Genomic DNA, 18,561 nt, shown 5'->3' with positions numbered 1-18,561 from the left:
TTTAAATCAGATTTCCCTCACCACACACTCTTAAGTCCTCACCACACACATATCTGATTTGCAGTGTTTTCATTTCTACTTTTTTTTTGACCTCCAATGGAGAAAGAAAAGCAAGAACAAGGGGCATTGCCCAAACAAGTCTTTCCACTTGGAGGAGAGGCTTCTCAATAAGAGGACCTGAAGGACTTCCCATGGGCGTGAGGGAAATCGCACACGCCATCGGGGAAGTGGACCAGGAAATCGCTTCTTGTTTTTCAAACAGCAACGAGGCTCTAGGGGATGGCTCTGTGAGGCTTGGAGGAGTGCAGCTCCGGGAGGCAAAAGTTGAGCAAAGGAGTGGCCAGACCGGTTCATTACGATGTCTGCCTCGCTGCCTCTCTACTGTCTGTGAGGTTCCCCAAGAAGACTGCGGGGCCAATGGCCCCGTAGTGAAAAGCAGAAGTTTCTAGACATCTGTTGAGAGCAGGCGCTTGCCTGGAGACGACAACAGTGGTGGAAAGGTAACAGATTTTTCTCTTTCTGTGGTCTGCATCCCTTTGGAGCCAGACCTCTGGCAACCTGAGGCATTTGTACTTTCCACATTGTTGCTGTTATTCTCTGACTGATAATCTTTAGCATAGCTGTGTGCTAGGAAGGTAACGTAGATCACTTAAAATCACTGTGCTGCTGGAAGTCCACAGTGAGGCCCGCTTTTGGGGGCCTGGGGGTGTCTCCCTCCAGTTCACTGCTGGGAATGGTTAGGATTTTCTCTTTAGTAGAGATAGCTAGGTAGCCATGGTAGTGGTGGCCTGCAGCAAGAGAAGATTGCACTAAGAGCAGCTGAAGGAACTCTGAGACGGTGCTTGGGTGGGGCACGGAGACCTCCTGCCCGTGGCTGAAGGAAAGGTACTTATGTGTTGCTCAGTTAAAACTTCTGGTCTTAAGAACCAGTCAGACTTGCTTTGAATACTGTAGAAAGTCAGGAACAAAATCTCTAGAGTGTACAGTTGACTGAAATCGTATTTTCTTGTATCTTGTAGAAAGCCGGGTTGTACAACTCTACCATAAGTCTTTGTCCTTTCGAAAGGGCATAATAGAGTTGGGGTTTTTTGTATGTTGGGTTGGTTTTATTTTATTTGCCTTTTCTAGTTTTTGAGATAGAGTCTTGTGTCTTGCTTTGTTGCCCTGATTGGCCTGGAACTTGTTACACAGACAGGGCTGGCCTCAGACTCGCTGCTTCTGTGTTTAAAGTACTTGGAAGTCAGAGGTGAGCCACTTTTTTTTTTTTCTAATTGCATAGGAATATATGGATATATTCTTACTGTGGAATACCTGCTCTTGACAGTTTTAAAATTATATACACTTCAATGCATGTTTTCTTCTCTCCCCACAAATTATCCCTTCAAGTACTCTGTGTGGTATCAGGTAAAGGCTTGTTTATTTGTTTGTTTGTTTGTTTATGTTGTTCTTCCTGGCTTTTAGAATAATCTAGGATGAGGCCTCACAAGTTCTCATTGCCAAATTTTTTTGATGACACTTAATATTTCCTCCGTGGAAGAATAACATGACACAGGACATATGTGCCCAGCTCATTAAAATTTAGAAAGTACGAAAAAAAATTCTCTCCTTTTTACTCTTTTGCTGTTTTTGGTGTTGCTTTTGTACTTGATAATATTAATAATTTCTTAAGGATGAAGCTTTAAGATTAACAGCAGTTTGAGTATTATCTTTGAAGGACGTCAGAGTTAGCATTATTCTAGAAATGAAAAAGGGGACAAGTAAAAAAATTAAGTGGCTATATAGATCAGTCTGTCATTCGAAAACTAAATAGTTGATCAAGGGAAAGCTAGATTAAGGCAGGGAACCTTTGATTTTTTTACTTGACGAGTCATCTTCCTAATATCTTAATCATCTATAAAAGGTGTTCTTTTCTCTCTGCCCCGACTCTGTATATTGTAAAACGATAAAATACTAAGAAAAACATGGCAATGAGCAAGTCCACATGGGTCGTAGAGAAGGGGAGGGGCCTTCATAAAGAAAAAACAAGGAAGGAAAAATGAGAAGAACAAAAAATAACCCAAAGAGTAATAACTCACTGACTTGTTCATATTGTCTTGATGTATCCAAGGTTTCTGCAGCCCAAACCCTGGGGTTGGGGGTATCAGTTGAGGCTGCTGGAGCTGATATTCTGCTTTACACTATCTTACTCAACTTGCTTTTCATAGTTCCTCTTCAGAGAGGTCACTAAGTTAATGAACCCTCTCAGCCCACTGCACTGACCTCAGGGGTGGGCGGGGGCGGGAGGAGGCTGGATAGCCTAGTGCTGTACCAGAATGCAGTCATCACTCTGCTCCACACAGTGCTCAGCGGCATCTCGGGGTGGTCATGGAGTCATGCAGGTTATCACCTCCTGAGTAGTGAGGTCAGTCTTCCACACGTCTCAGTTCAGTCCCTTAAACTCAAATGCAACTTTCATACTCTCAGGAGGCACCCATACCCCTTCCTTTGCCAGGCCCCAGTGAAATCGGCATCTGACACCTGCTCTGTTGAATAAAATGAGAAACGAGAATAGGAAAGTGACGGTAATTTGCCCAGCTTTACACAGTGACTCTCTTGCAGGCCTCCCTCCGGGATGCGAATTCAGATCTCTTCTCAGTCCACTGGCCCCTTTCTTAGCTAGGACTGTGCAGATGAAAAGATAAGGAAGAATTGACACAATTATCTTGAGCATATTCGCTTTCGCAGCATGGTAAAGGCTTCGCTGGGGGTTGTGAAGGGGCACTAAATGATTGCAACGTGTGGGTAGTTGCAGGCTAGACTACCTGCTGTCTGTTGCTGTCAGCCTCAGGGGCTTTCCATAACCAGAGGAAGGTCCATGCACTTCACAGTTGCAATTGGATCAGGACTTTTCTGCAAAGGTCCTGTGCATTTGTTATTTGCTCTTCTGTCTCCCCACTGGTTCCGTTACACCCCCAAGGTCCAGAATGGGAATCCAGACTGTAAATGAGGCGGTGTGGTTACCAGCAGCATTACCTGGTTATGATTCTGCAAAGCTGGGGCTGTGCTCAGCTGTACGCATCCTGAGTTAGAATCCTGCCAGGCAAGGATGGAGAAAACATCCCTCTTTCCACCCACAGCGGCATTGTCTTTCCAGTTTCAACTGGAATGACCCCACTGACTTGACGCAGATACATTAGCTCCTGTTGCTCGCAGATCCTATGGAGTCTGATTAAGTGTTCTAGTCAACAGGATGTGCTCAGTTAAATGCATGAACTGGCTGTGGGCACATCGTAAATGCCAGAGCGGCTTGCCAGTTCTGCATTTCAGATCACGTTGTTTGACTCTGGTCACCATCCTTAAAAGAACTGGAATCTTGCTTACTTCCTAAAGGATAATCATAAAAGTAAAGACTTTAAAATCATAGCCTCATGGAATTGGGTACTCCAGAGAGGATCTCTAGGGTTTGCAAAATTAAAAACACAGGGGATCTTGCCATGTAATTACTTTAGACTCTTAAAGTGTGTTAAGGATCAAGCGCCGAGAATTTTAGTAACATATGCTCACTTCACTTTGCGCTTACTGTGTCCCAGGCACCATGTCCAGCACTATGTAAAGATTACTCTTTTACAGTTGTGCCGATAGGCCTGTGTTATCATCATCTTTATTTTGTAGTTGAGCAAATATACAAAGGTTAAGTAAATTATTTTAAAATAACTAGTAATGGGGTAACAGAGTCATGATTATGTTTCAGGCAGTCTGACTTCAGAGTTTATTTGCCTTATTATTATGCCGTGCTCCAAAAACCATAAGAGCAGTGCTCAGTCATCTGCTGGGCCAGAAAAGCAGCTAGGTAGAGAGATGCAGGTGTATTTCAAAGAAGGACACATCACTGAAGAAACAATGAGAGACAATGAGTTCCAAGGGTTACAGGCTCAGGCTCTGGCAATTGACACTACGGTTTGCCTTGTGACCTGGGTATATTGCATAATTTAGCCAGGCATTGGTTTTCCTCACTGTACAAGTGGGGATAATGGAGGTTCTCATAAGGCAAGATCATAAGACTAAGCGAGACTGATGGGTGTGGATGTTTAGTCTTAAATCTCATCTGTAGATGTGCTTGATAAAAGGTAGCCGTCATTGTTATTGAGTTTAAACGGGAGGGGGGGCAAACAATGTGTGAAGCTCAAAAGGGGAAAAAAAAGAAGCTTCACAGTGGTCAAGAACCGTATGAGAAGACACTCAGAGGTGGTAACCCACTCAACCCACATTAACTGTTAGTATTTGTACCATATTTTGTAAAAAGAAGTTACAGTCAAAGCTTGTGAGTAGATCTGTCTGTATCTAAACAACAGAGACAACATTGGCTGAACTGGTTTCGAGTTAGGTCTCTGCATTCATGTTTGTCAAGTGTTGCCTAAGCGTCTTCCTCAGGGCATCTGAAATGATTGACGTGCTTGAATTACATACAGTGGTGATCTAAAAGGGAGTTCATTCCAAGAAAATTTATCAGTTGCTTTTGTGTAGGATTAGTGGAAAGGGGGAGGGGGCATTCAGGAGTTGTGACTGGGTAACAGACAAGCCCGACAAAAGCTGAATGACCTCTGAGAGTTGCTGGTTTGATGGCATTCCCTCCCCCTGTCTGCTTCTTGTGTCCAAGAATACTTGTAGGGCTCTGGGCCTGCATGTCAAGAGAATGAAACCAGCAGGTAGCAAATCCAGGAAGAGTTGGTTAGGAAAGACAACGGTAGCACAGAAGACAGTAGATTGTGTTTTAGATGAACCAAATTTAGACCCAGATAGAAACAATACTGCCAGAGTTATATGCTCAGTATTTAACAAATAGGACAGCGTAGAAGTAAGGCTTGGAGTGTTCTCACATAAGCCAACCGTTTAAACTGTGGAGCTGGATATGTCCCCAAAGAGCAAAGGTGTCAAGAAAGAGAAACCAAAACTGAAGGAGAGGTGTTTGGCAAGACCGAGGCTATGGTGGCGGTAGTGGATGAGAAAAGGAGGGGAGCAGAGAGAATAGGGGGAAGGAGAAGGGGTGTCATAGATGCGGGGACACAGGTGAGAAACCAGAGAGAGCACTGGAGACGTATTGTCAACTTCTTTCATATAAAGCGTTATTTATAGGAAGCACCAAAGTCACATGGTCAGAATTAAGACATCTTGGTACAGGAAAGTTATCTAAAAATATTGCATTCAGAGAGAAAAATTAAGTAATTCTTTTTTCTCCTGTTTCATGCGGCATACTCCTTATTGTTGAAACTGAATAATATCCCTAAAGGGAGAGATCAAAACGTAGGAGACTTACGATCATGGCCAAGGGTGGTCGAACCAGGTCACAGGAAGGTAGTGTAGCCAGGGCTGGAAAGGAGAGACTTCAGAAGGCTAATATGACCCTGTAACCGTGTACATGCTGGAGTATTTGTGTGCACTTGTGCCTGCATGTGAGTGTGTATTTGCATAGATGCATATGGATGGATGAAAGCATGTGTGTTGAGGGGAAATCTCTACCTCTGGTGTCGCCTTCAGTCACTCTCCACCTTATTTTTTTTGAGACAGGTTCTCTCACTGAACCTGGACATCACCAGTTTAGCTAGAGCGCTTGGCCAGCAAACCACAGGGATCCTTCTAGCTCCACCTAAGCATTGCAGAGATTTACTGCTGAAACCAGCTGTTTTATGTGATGCTCTGGGATTGAACTCAGGTCCTCAGGTCCTCGGGAATGCACAGCAAGCACTTTACCAACTGGGCCAGCTTCCCAGCCCAACATGTTGAAATATTTTAAATCACACGACAAATGGCTACTGTTCTGTGTTTTCCACAATCCAGCAGTGAAATAGTTAAGATTTAGCCCAGAAGATGCCTCCGTGGTGGGTGGGCACAAATCATCACTGTTATTTAGCTACTCACCCAACAGCAGTATTTCTACAGGGCTCTGTCTCAATCTATCCCTATGGCCAAACACAGGGCTACCCCTGCCTGCAGTTGGAAAGTCTGCTTGACATTGTTCTGCCTGGTGCAGGGAATCCCCTTTGTGATATGTTGAAGCTATGAGACAGAATGGATAAGCGCCCAGCTAGGAACTTCATGTTTTTTTTTTTAAAAGATGATAATCTCTGCTTAAAGGTTAAAATCTCCCAGGGACTTACAAGGAGGCAAGAAGGCTAACGGGTTATCAAGAACCAACACATGTGTAGTATGTTTTGGAAAACTCCATCCCATTGTGTACAAACAAATGTTCGTCTGTAATCAGATAGTCCCCGAGCTGCTGGGACACAATGCTGCCACAGAATCTTATTTCAAGTCAAAGGAAAATTAAATGGGGGGGGGGGGGAAGCTCTTCAATAGAATCCCTTAATTGGCATTGTGTTTCGTGTTTGTGTTGAATAAATATTTACCTTCCAACTCTGCATGTGCCAGGGATGAGTCACTGAATTAAATAAGGTCAACAAAGATAAGTCTTATCAGCCCTGCAGTTGTAAATACGGTCTGCTCGGAGCCCCTTAAAGCTGTACTTGAGGATCTTGAATCTGCACTTGTGTAGATATGGAGGGAAGGTATATGTAGATCACATCCTGTCCTCATTGGAGCTTCAAGCATCATGCAGCTGAATGAAGATATCTTGTGTGTGTGTGTGTGTGTGTGTGTGTGTACATGCATTTTCACACATATGGGAAAATATAAACCCTCATGTGTACTTGGCAGTCAACGGTCAACATTGGGTGTGTGTCTGTTTCTATAGCGCCCTACTTTTTTTGATTATTGCTTTGGGTTCACTGAGCCAGGACCTCTCCAATTGGCCTGACTGGCTAACCACCAGTGAACCCCAGGGAGGTTCCTATCTCTGCCTCTCCAGAGCTGGGATTATGGGAACACGCAATCACTCACGCTCAGTTTTCTTACATGGGTGCTAGGGATTCTGATTCAGGTTCACACATCTGCACAGCAAGCCCATTGCCCATCCAGCCGTCTCCGCAGTGCGAATGTTGTTTTCTCTTTGTTTGCTTTCTTATAATTCCGGGGATCAAACTCAAATCTTTGTAGAGGGTAGGCGATTGCTCTGACATTGAGCCACATCCTCAGGAAACAGAAAAAGTTATCTTAGTGTGTAAAGCTGCTCCTGAAATGAGTGAGGGATCATCATCCACTGTCCCCCGTCTAGGAACTCTGTTTTGCATTTCATAAATGGACATAGCACTTTAGTGTAAAAAGATCCAAGTCTGTACCCGAGGGCAAGGAGGTAAGGGATATAAAGAGAAAGCTCCCAAGACAGGCTGTGGTGGTGCACCCCTTTAATACCAGTGCTCGCAGACAGATGGAGCTCTGTTGAGGCCAGTCTAATCTACAAAGTGAGTTCTAGGACAGTCAGGGCTATACAGAGAAATGCTGTCTCAGAAAACAAGAGAGTGGAGGAGGGAGGGAGGGAGAGGGAAGGAAGGGAGGAAGAGAGAGAGAGAAAGAGAGAGAGAGAGAGAGACAGAGACAGAGACAGAGATACAGAGAGACAGAGAGATCCTAAACTAATTCTAAAGCATCCAAATAGTATGTCTCCTTAGTGAGCACAAGGCCAAGTTGAGTCAGAGGCAAGGGTTTCCTTGAAACCATCCTAGTGTGCAATGTAATTCATTCCATTCATAAAAAGAGAGCCACGGATACAACACTCAAGTACGTGGTGCAAAATGAAGGAAGGACTCCCCCTGACACCACTGTAAGCAAATTCTGGAGTCCTGTGCTTGCCATCTCCAACTGCTTACCTCCTACACACTACAACTCCTCCCAAGATGGTTACTACCTCATTACCAATGAGACATCCCACCCTGGATGAGTGAGCATCCTTACGGACTTCAGCATCACTGGATATTGTTGGCCACATTCTCCTCCCTAATGCCAGACTTCCCTGGCTCATATCATTCTCAGTGCTCATTGCTTTTGTATTCCATGTTTGCTTTTGGAGATGGGCTCTCACCATGTAGCTCAAGTTGGTCTTGAACTCAAGATTCCCCCGTGCCTCAGCTTCACAATCACCAGGATTAGAAGTGTTCAGGGATATGACTGGTCCCCTTCATCCTCTGCCACTCCACTCTTGTTCCTAAATATCCAGGTGCAGTCATCCTCTTGGCTTAGACTTGACTATTTGGAATTCTGTTGGATGGGGTACTAGCCTTATCTCCCACCTGTCTCTTTATTTGATCTTACTAATTCTGTGGTCAAAATTATCAGGTCTGCCTACCCTGGCGTTCACCTCACAGAACATCTGTCTTCTGTTCGTTTGATGTCCAGACTCTGACCCACTTATAACTCCTTAAATGAACCATGCTTTCTCCTACTCCAGGGCCTTTGCACACATGGTGTTTTTGACTTGGAAACTTCTAATTCACTCACTCACTCTCTCTTTCTCCCTCCTAAAGAAACTGAAATGTGTGCTTCACCTTCCATATGCCTGGGACACCTTCCAGAAGCTCAAGACTGGGTTGGGTCTTTGTTTGTTTGTTTGTTTGTTTGTTTGTTTTGCTTTCCAGAAAGTTAAGCATACTACTAAACTGATCCACACTGGATTTAGGCTTCCTACATTTAAATTCTTGCTCAAAGTTGTTTAAAAACTAACTCACTATGTGGCTCACTTAATTTTAGAACATACTGTTAATTACAAAGCGTGCCTGAAACCCTTCAGTGGGATTGTTATAATGATGAAGTGATTAAATGTAGCCGGTTCTCAGCATTGGGTACATAACAACTGCTCAAGAACTGTTAATACTATAGTGTCTCCAGTAACTGATTCTTTAATGATGTCTGTGTGCTTCATTAGACTCTAAGCTCTGTGGAAACAGGACTCACTGTCTTGGTGACTGCCATTTCCTTGAGCCCAGCGGAACACCTGGCACTTGTCAGAACCTATTAAATGGATGCGTAAATAGATGGGTGAGGGATACATGACTTCGTGGAACAATACATGTCAAGCAGACAGGAAGGTCCAGGGCCTGCATTAGTGTGTGTAGGTGTTCAGGGAATGGGACTATTTATAGTCCCGTGTATCAAGGGACTTGCATTAAGAGGCAGGCTTTTCCTGGACATGGTGGGTGGGTAAACTTTGAATGTACAGTGACCCCTGAGCCTATGAGAGATGAAGATTAATGAGTCAAGAAAATGGCAGGATTATCTTAGTTTGCCAACCACTTAAAAATAGTTTGCTGATAATTGTTCCCGTCTACCCTCAAGAATGGTTTTGGTTTGACTTTTTGCTTTTGTATAAACACTGGAAAAACTTCTTACACTGTTTTAGATACTTCTATATCAGCTAACATCAGTAGTGGAAAAAATGGGGAATGCTTATTAAGCACATTATTAAAAAATAAAAGTCAAGTCATGGTGGGGGGAGGGCTTGGATACTGGTGAGAGTACTTTTATTTTGAAAAGCATTAGGAACTGAGCAGGGAAGGACTAGAGACAAAGGTGTGACAGAAAGACTCATCCTGTACGTAGAGGTGGGACAAAGAAAAGGGATGGTGGCTATTGTTGTCATAGTAACACAGGTCAGGGAGGGAGGCCTGGGTCAGGTCACACATCAGAGGCAGATGGCTTCCGTCAGATTTAAAAGTTAAACTGGTCAAGACTGCATCTGAGATGCAAAACATGTAAGGAATTGTATGTGTTTAAGAGTCACATGATTTTCCAAGGCCAACTGCTGTTGTAACTCAATTCTGAATCATTAAATCCTGTCAAATTCTTGTCTCTGTTCATAAGAAAACTACAGCTCAGTAGGTAAAGCGGTTTGTCCTGAGTCACACCAATAACTGTTGGCCACATGTTTTGGGTACCTGCTCCCTTTTGAGAACAATTTCCATGGATTATTGTTGCTATTTCATCAAGAAATTCTCTTGGCTCAAATACCCCTCCCTTGGTACAATAGGTCACTTGGTAATCAGTTTCTCCACTATCCTGTGGCTCTGAGCCCTGAACAAAGTTTCCATTTCTGAATCTGGGAAGTTAAGTAGGAATGATTTACTAGTCTCACAGAGTTGTGATCGACTAGAGGGTTAAATGATGCAATCCGTTTATTTTTAGAGTTGATATCTCGATATGTAGCCAAGACTAACTTTGAACTCATGATCTTCATGACTGTTTTCTGAACATTGGAATCACAGGCTTGAGCTGCGGTGCCTAGACGGCATCACCCTCACAGAGCATAGCACAGACCTGGGTATGCTCCCTGCCTTGTGCCTAGGGACTGTGGTCCCCATTACCATCTGCAATTATTCAAAGTCCTATCAGCATGGTTCACCAGACTGTAGGAAAATCTGATTAGCTGGAATTTAAAGAATCCCTGGTTACTGTCTTGGTTCCAACCATCTCCACCATTAGCTGGATGTGAGATAATTAGCCCTATGGTTTAGTGGCTTCATCTGAAAATCCAAGATGGCCACGTGTATGGGGTAGGTGAGAGAAAATGGTAAGGTAGAGCTGGGTGAAGTTTACCAAAGCCAATCATTTCCAAAAAAAAATCCCACAATGACCCTGTTGGAAGTGCCTTGCCATCCCTGTGGTAGTCCATTGAACTGTCAGACAACCTAGATATGACCATTATATGAACAGGTGTTGAACTCTACAGGAGGCCCGTTTCCTCACCCCTAATCAAACAGGGTTATCCAGGACCGCTGATGGGATTCTAGGAGAAGAGCTAGTCTTTGGGTACAGGCTGCCTCTCAGATTCAAGAGAACAGGCTGGGTGTTTACTGCATCTTTTGTGGTGCACAGTCACTCCGCAAAGCATCATCACTATTGGTAGCTGAGAAGCCAGACATGGCATGGTCCATGTACTGCTGAGAATTGCTATGACTTATTCCCGGAAGGTGACATCAGCCTGCGCTTTCCTTTCTTCTCCCTCTTGTACCTTCGTAGACTGGAAGACGGAGTCTGGGGTTGACGAGGAAGTTGCTCAGTATGACGGGTATAATCCTGGGAATTAGGCCACATTTCCCAGCTGTTGGTTTCGTGATAGACCAGCTCACACAAGTAGGTGACTAAAAGTAGAGTGTCCAATACTTGAATTCATTAAGAATTCATTAGGAATTGATTAACTAGGAATGACAGCCAATAGTTTTCCTCCTCTCTCTGTGCCTTTGACTTTTACTCCAGGAATGTTAGAAGAATGATGTATGTTTAGGGGCACTACAACTGAGGGCACTCGATACCACACATGGCCTTGTTTGTGGGAGGAAGCTCCGGGTCTCAACTACATCAGTGTGGGTATTCCCCCCCCACACACACACCATTAGCTAACTTACAAAGCACTGCTGATTTCCTCATAGGTGAGAACTCCTATGATCTGGGGGCAGACATGTTAATGAGACCAGTGGCAAGGCTAGGAGAAGTCTCAAGCTTCTTCCCTGATGAAGCAGGAACCTGAATACCTGAAGGGCTCCCCAGCTGGCACCCTGCTCCCTTTGACCAAGCCGAGCATTCTCGTTTTCAATTATTTAGAATACCTCTTTCCTTCCCGAGTGTGACTTTCCTGTCTTCCAGACAGTGTCTCATCTTTGCAGTATAGCTGACAATTGTCCCTCATTCCAGATGATATTTGTAAATTGGAGTCCTATCAGTGTGTCTTGACACACACACACACACACTCACACTCAAATGAGTCAAACAGTGTGTTGTTGTTCTTCTCCAAATGTCTCAACAGAATCAAGAGGATAAACTTTATCAAGAACAATCTCAAAGGAGGCTAGAAGTAGAGAGACATGAAACTGTATTGGCCACAGTCTATATTGGCGTATCAGATATGACCATTTAGGGACTTTATTACCAAAGGATACTCCCTCAGGAGGCAAATTAATCTTCTCAGGCCCCTGCACAGAACATTATATACTGGTTGGCACATTTGGGCCAACTCAAACACAAAAGTCAAACACAAACGAACAAAACACGATTTACTGAAGCATTTGGAAAGTAAAGATCAAGAGTTTCCTGTGGTCTCCCCTGTGCCTGAGTCCCTCCCTAGGTGTCAGGGGCTAAGGAAGTCTAACTGTTTTCAGACCCTTGATTAATCGCCTCATTGTGGTGCCAACCAGTATATAAGGCCCTGTGCCGGGGCCTGAGAAGATTAATTTGCCTCCTGAGGGAGTATCCTTTGGAGATATAGGATGGGCTGATTCACCTTAGAGATAGTTGCTATCAATAGACTTCATCAGCCGACCTACCCCTGCATCAAAAATGTACATAAAGGCTAAATGATATATCACTGTGACTTCCCTGCACCAGATATATCTGGTCTACTGCGTCTGTCCTCAGAACTGAAATGGCAAAGCATTGTCCTAAAATAACTGAGCTGAAGAATTTAAAAAATGCATCAATCGCCAGATGTGCAAACCAAAATGTTTCCCAAAACCTTGTGTTTCCCTCTGTCTCACTGGGAAAGGGGAAATGGCAGTTGGCTCTCGGTGATTGACATAACAGTTCTTCCTGACGTGTGCTTCTTGGCCCTCATCATGTGGCATCCTGACCCTGATTCTCTGGTGTTCTCTGCAGCTCTCTCCTGGCTGCCCTCTGCCCTTCATGAACCACTGGGATGATAACCGTTGCCAGCCATGTTCACTGTGCCTTTGTGCTTTCAATCCTTTCCTACCCTGCTTTACCCTATCATTTTTTTCAGAGTCAGAATCTCAGGAGCCTCTTCCTCCTGGCTTTTAATCTCATTTGTATCTCAGGAAATTCTGAAAGAGTTAAGGGAGAAAATACAATGACCCATACTTTGTAGATGAAACACTGGGATCGATAAGAGATTTAGTCAAGGACATGGGTCACAGTAAAGACCCTAGACCATCATCCAAATCTCCCATCTCAACCTGTGGCTCTTTTCACAGGTACACATGAGCATAGAATACCACAGGGCGAGGGCTGGGAAGGATTCAGTGGGGAAAATGCCTGCTGTATTACCATGTTGTTCAGGACCCCCACATTAAAGCTAGCACCTACATTAAAGCTATTCTATAATCTCAACACTCATAGACAGGCAGGTTCTTCAGCTTGATGACCAGCCCGCCAGCCGAATCAGTGGATAAGCTCCAGGTTCACTGAAAGACCTGCCTCATAAAATAATGTGGAGAGTGCACACACACACACACACACACACACAAAGTCAGAAAAGAAAGGATTTATACCAAGCCTTTTTTGTTGCTATTGTTTTTGGTTTTGTTTTTATATGTACTTGTTGGGATTATTGTTCTGATTTTCAAATAAAACAATGGTTAATTCGTTACAAGAAGGCTTCCTTTTGCATCTCCAGCATTATACAGAGAGAGTTAAAAAAAATGTCTAGCGGAATACTTTATGCCATTAATACCATATATGTTTTGTAGCATAATAGAATTTTATAAAATAAAACTGGTATTTTTATCGCTAAATACTAACAAGTTCTAGACTATCAATACAGTCAAAGGGTCAGTTGAATGGTTTTATTTTAATAGAATTAAAATAAAAAATGAAAGTTAAGAGCGAATGGGGCAGACTTGAAAATAACCAAAGTGCACTGAATATACCAAAAGCGAGGCGATTTCTCTGACTACTTTTGTGGTACAGTCTGTGTAGTGCATCACGGGATCTCTCTGAGCATATGTATGTGTGTGGGGTGTGCATATGCCATGCTGCATGCATGGAAGCTAGAGGACTACCTCCAATGTCCAGCCTTCACCTGTTCGAGGCACGGTCTCTTTAATGTTCGCTGCTGTGTACACCAGGCTGGCTGGCCAGGAGCTTTCGGAGGCTCTGTGCATTTCATTTCAGATCTGTTCATAGCAGCACAGGATTATAGATGGTGCTGCCTTGCCCGGTTTTCCGTGGGTGCTGAGGATGCAAACTCCCCACTCTTCTGTTTGTGCATCAAGGATTGTCCACACTATGCTGTCTCTCAGGCCTTATAGCATCTCTTAAACTGTCCATCTCTTTTTCTTGCTTTCCTTCTTTAGCCTCATTTCCCCTCTCTTTCCTTCACCCCACTCTTCATCATGTCTATAGGACCTGTACCCACAACCCTGCTACCTTTGTATTCCTCACGTTAACATCTCAAAACACCCACCTCCCCTCATTCTCTGCGACATGTTCGTCTCCCCAGGATAGACAGTGCTTCTTTCTCAGTTTGACCCCCTCCGTGCCCTCCCCTTCCCTTCCCCCTCTATTGCAATGGTCCTTGATTGATGTGACTTTCAAGACAGGGGGTTGGCAGTTCTTTCCTCCTTCCCTAAATCAATCGCTGGCTCTCTAAAGCATCCTCCTTTCTTTCAGGCAAAGCCAGTCAAACCCGAAGAAATGAAATCGCCAAGGACAATCACGTTCTACTTCGTACTTACTGTGATTTATTCTTCAGAAGCTACGTTGAGCAGTCCAGCAGAGACCTTTGTTCATCCTTCGGTGAGTAAAGCCAAATCTTCAGTCATTTTCTCTTCCTTGCTATTTGATTTCCTGGAAAGGTCACAGTCAGAAACCAGTTCTTTCAAGCAGTGGGGTAGGAAGAGATTTTGAGACAGTGTTGCAAATGTAACTATGCTACAGGAATGTAACTGTCATAGTTGGATTAACCGGGCTACAATTTTCCACAATATGAAATCAGTAGTATCGGGAGATCATCCAAGTGAGCTTCCCTCACTAGACTACCATTACCACATCCAAGCAGGCTGATGGGAGGGAGGCAGCCAAGGAGAGTTCTAACTGCCGATCAACCCAAAATTGTAAGTTTACTTAAAACAGATATAGGAACGATGTAAGTCGATCACAAGTTTCTTCATTGTAAACGTAGACGGCGACATCATGTTGGCATCACTGAAAGGCTGGAGACACCTGACTGGCTGAGGCTTCACACTGAAGCTGGACGTGATTGAACAGCACAGTTCCAAAGCCATTAGTCTCTGTGTGCGCATCACAGTCAAAGGTTAACAACCCCAAAGGACCATGGGTAGTGTCTAAGACTCTTCCTCAGGAATAATGAAAGTCGTCTGTCTTTGGGAAGTTGGGCAGCATTCAGCTAAGTGGGGGAGGTGATGGGTATACTGTGAGATTCTTTATCCTGCTTATCCGTACACTAGAGGGAAGGTTCACTGCAGGCTGGCAGATCAGGCATGTAATTCTGCATCTTAGTCTTTTCACCTACAGAATCATGCTAATAGTAGTAGCAATTTCCTATGATTCTTATGAGAATTAAATCGGTTTATAGTTGTAACAGTCATCAGAAGAAAAGCTCACGTCTCAGATTTTTTTTTCTCTTGCATTGAACTTAATCTGAGAAGACTGGACGGTGATTCGGGGAGTATAACTTATTCACATTTAGTATGTTTGAAGTTCTTGGACTTTCAGTGTTCTATTTTATCACTGTGTTTGTTGGCTGTCTTGACAACATGACAAATGTCTGATGTAAACAACTCAAAGACAAAAGCTTTGGTTTTGACTCATGGTTTTAGAGTCCTTAGTCTGTGGAGGGGTGACATGGCAGACCACAAAGTTTGTGTTCACAGTAGCTGTGACACAGAGTAAAGGAAATGCTGCTATCTGGCGGCTTTCCTTCTCTCCCCTTTAATTTTTTCTGCTCCAGCCCCCTGCACCCCCTAGGATAAGGGTGAAGCCAACACCACCAAGGTGGTGAGCCTGTTCTCAGGTAATCCTCTCTGGAAATGCCTCTATCGACATGCCCAGAGCTGTGCCTCAACTTCCCAGGTGATCGATCCTTGATCCACTCACTACCTCCAAGATTGTATGAGCCTTCTTCCTTTCCCCATTTTACAGTCTATTTTTTCTTTGTCCTTTTCATTTTCCACTCTCATGACTGGAAGAATGTGCATGATATGTCTCTTCTTCTAAGCTCTGGCTTGTGGGGTACAACCTAGACAGGAGAATGAACCAGCCTACTCATTAGATTACGGAGGAAACATTTGCACCTGTACCATAGTGGTTATTCAGAAGATGTGGTGTGATTTCTACATTGAGGTTACTTTATCCTCTCTTCCAGAAGTGACTCTAGCGATCTTACCCACACAACAAGCTGAATATGTCTAACCTTGGCATCATACCTCAATTGATGTCTGGCTCTGACCCACACAAGTTTCAGAGTCTTCATTCATTTTTCTTATATCTCTGAACCTATGTCCTCTTGCATCCCTTCTCTGGCTAATTGTAAGGATCATACATATGTGCTTTCACCAAGGGCCTCTGAATCGGTCCTTATAGTTGATGTATGTTGCTAGCCATCTGTGAAGAATCTTGGTAAGATAATTATCCAACTTGGAAGCAAAAGATTAGCTTGGCATTCTAGGCTAACAAAAGGAGTGAGTGGAGGGCTCTGGTGATGGGGGCTGAGATGTGTTGCAGCAAGAGTCCCTGGTGAGCATCTTCTTTGCCATCTGTCCCTTTAGATTTGCACATCCACCTTTCAAGCTGGGGAGATGGCTCAGTTACTGGACCATTCTTACTGTGCAAGAAAAAGGACCCAAGTCTGATTCTCAGCATCCCCATATAAAAGCCAGATGTACTAGTGTATACTCATCATCCCACACAGGAGGATGAAGAAAGCAGGATCCCTGGTGCTCAATGCCAGCTGGCCTAGCCAAATTTGTGAGCTCTAGTTTATAAAAAGAGACCCTGTATCAAAAACCAAGGTGGAGAATAACTGAGGAAGGCATCTAAAGTTAGTCTCTGGCTGCCACATATGCATAGACACACACATGAAACACACACAACACACACACATGCACTCACACACAAACACACAACACTTATTTCTAATTGATTACCCTTCCCAACTCCAGTCCATCCACTTCCACTAAAATTATTTAGAAAGCCATCTTTCGTGAAAAGTGGGGCTCTTCCTGGAATTGGTGACCTGTGTCTTCCGGCTGAAGTGCTGCCATCAGGAAACCGCCAGCAGACAGAGTTGTGGCGCAGAGCCTCATCTGGAGAACTTTGTATAAAGTGTGTAGACAGATTCAAGTGAGCTGTTACGTCTAGTCTGAAAACATTGCAGAGCTTTGTGGTGGGAATTCATTTCCTCTTCTTAGCTATTGTAGCCAGAGAGCACAATTTAGTAGAAAAAGAAAGTGCCAGAGTCTCACAGTTACCCAGGCTAGAACCTCCCGAGGACTCAGGATGGCAAGGCTAGTCCCTGGGAACCTAGAGCAGCGGGACACAAGAGCACACACCATTGCCATGGACCACATTAGGCATATTATACATCTCTGCATGGGTTATTGTTTAGAATGGAGAAATCAGAGCTTAAAAGAAATGGATGGCTCTTCCAGCTAATACTAGTAGGGCGCAGTGAGCGTCAGCCTACTAGTGACTGTAGCCTCTGCCTACTCAAATCAAGGTTCTAGAACCTGATAGCCTACTTTTGGGGAGTATCATACAGTAGAGAGGTGGAGGAAACAGGATGTGAGAGCTATACTTTGCAAAGATGAGTCCAGAAAGCTCCAGATAGTTACTATAAAGCATCAATTCTCAACCTGTAGTTTGCCACCCATTTGGGGACCTGATCTACCCTTTCACAGGGGTCGGCTGATACCACTGGAAAACACAGATATTTATATTATGATCCATAATAATAGGAAAATTACAGTTATGAAGTAGCAAGGAAATAATTTTATGGTTGGGGGGGGCTGTCACCACAACATGAGGAACTGTACTCAAGGGTCACAGCACTAGGAAGGTTGAGAGCCAGTGCTATCAAGATTTGAGAAGGTTGTGACTCCCACAAGTCACCTTCACACATGGGGGGCACTGGTCACCAAGGCTCGCAACCTGTCGTTGAGCTTAGTCAGACTGTGGGAGGGAAAGGAAAAATTCTGTCTTCACACAGCCTTGAGATACGCTGCATTAGAAGTGAAATGTACTTTAATTTTTAACACACAGCCTCTGTCTGTGTCCCTCAAACACACCTCAGAACACAGGCGGCTAGCCCCTCCGTGGCCTCCATGGAGGATGGAAACAGGACTGCAGGGCCAGAATCTTCCTTCTACCTGGGCACAGGGCCAAGCCACAGGCAAGGGAAGCTGAGAGGAACCACCCTATGCATCAACTATGTGACTTCAGTTCCTGTATCCTTACATTCCTCTGGGACAACTCACTGCAGAGGAAGCAGCAATTGGGCTTTTGAGATTCCAGTCACCATCCATCATGTCTTTAGTTCATCAAGAGCGTTTGTGAACTCTCATGTACACAGAATGTTCCCTGCCCTTCCTCACTTCACATACATTTTAACTCTCTGTCCCCCAGTGTCTCTTAAGGACTTCAAGGAGAGGAACACACAAAGCAGCTGGCAATTTCCCAAGATTATAGCTTAGGATGGAGACGGAGACTAGCTAGAGAAACTGTTAATTGAAAAAGGAGTAAGGGAGTTGGGTATGGTGGTGTATACCTTTATTCCCATCACTCAGGAGGCAGAGGCAGGTAGATCTCTGTGTGTAAGGCTAGCCTGGTCTGCAGAGTAAATTCCAAGACATCCAGGGCTACACAGAGAAATCTTTAAAAAAAAAAAAAAGCTTAGTATCAGTAGAGCCCTTATTTCTCTCTCTCTCTCTCTCTCTCTCTCTCTCTCTCTCT

At 44.1% G+C, this 18,561-nt stretch overlaps 1 protein-coding gene across 2 annotated transcripts in view; it reads left to right on the top strand.

Annotated features, from left to right (window-relative positions):
* The first annotated feature begins 307 nt into the window (after positions 1-307).
* The window catches only part of Adgrf5 (adhesion G protein-coupled receptor F5), a 68,662-nt gene continuing 50,408 nt past the window's right edge, over positions 308-18,561 (top strand). Inside the window, exons 1-2 of one of the 2 annotated variants that reach the window (XM_028766595.1) lie at positions 308-500; positions 14,263-14,388. In XM_028766595.1, coding sequence (XP_028622428.1) covers positions 14,287-14,388 — 102 coding nt within the window. In that variant the 5' untranslated portion in view covers positions 308-500; positions 14,263-14,286. The remainder of the gene's footprint in view (positions 501-14,262; positions 14,389-18,561) is intronic. The other variant, XM_028766596.1, reaches the window with a different exon arrangement.

Source organism: Grammomys surdaster, unplaced genomic scaffold (genome assembly GCF_004785775.1).
Source record: "Grammomys surdaster isolate TR1022 unplaced genomic scaffold, NIH_TR_1.0 169, whole genome shotgun sequence".
In the NCBI taxonomy this organism is placed as follows: Eukaryota; Metazoa; Chordata; class Mammalia; order Rodentia; family Muridae; genus Grammomys; species Grammomys surdaster.
The sequence above is the reverse complement of the archived record's forward strand: the minus strand, read 5'-3'. Positions and strand labels throughout refer to the sequence as shown.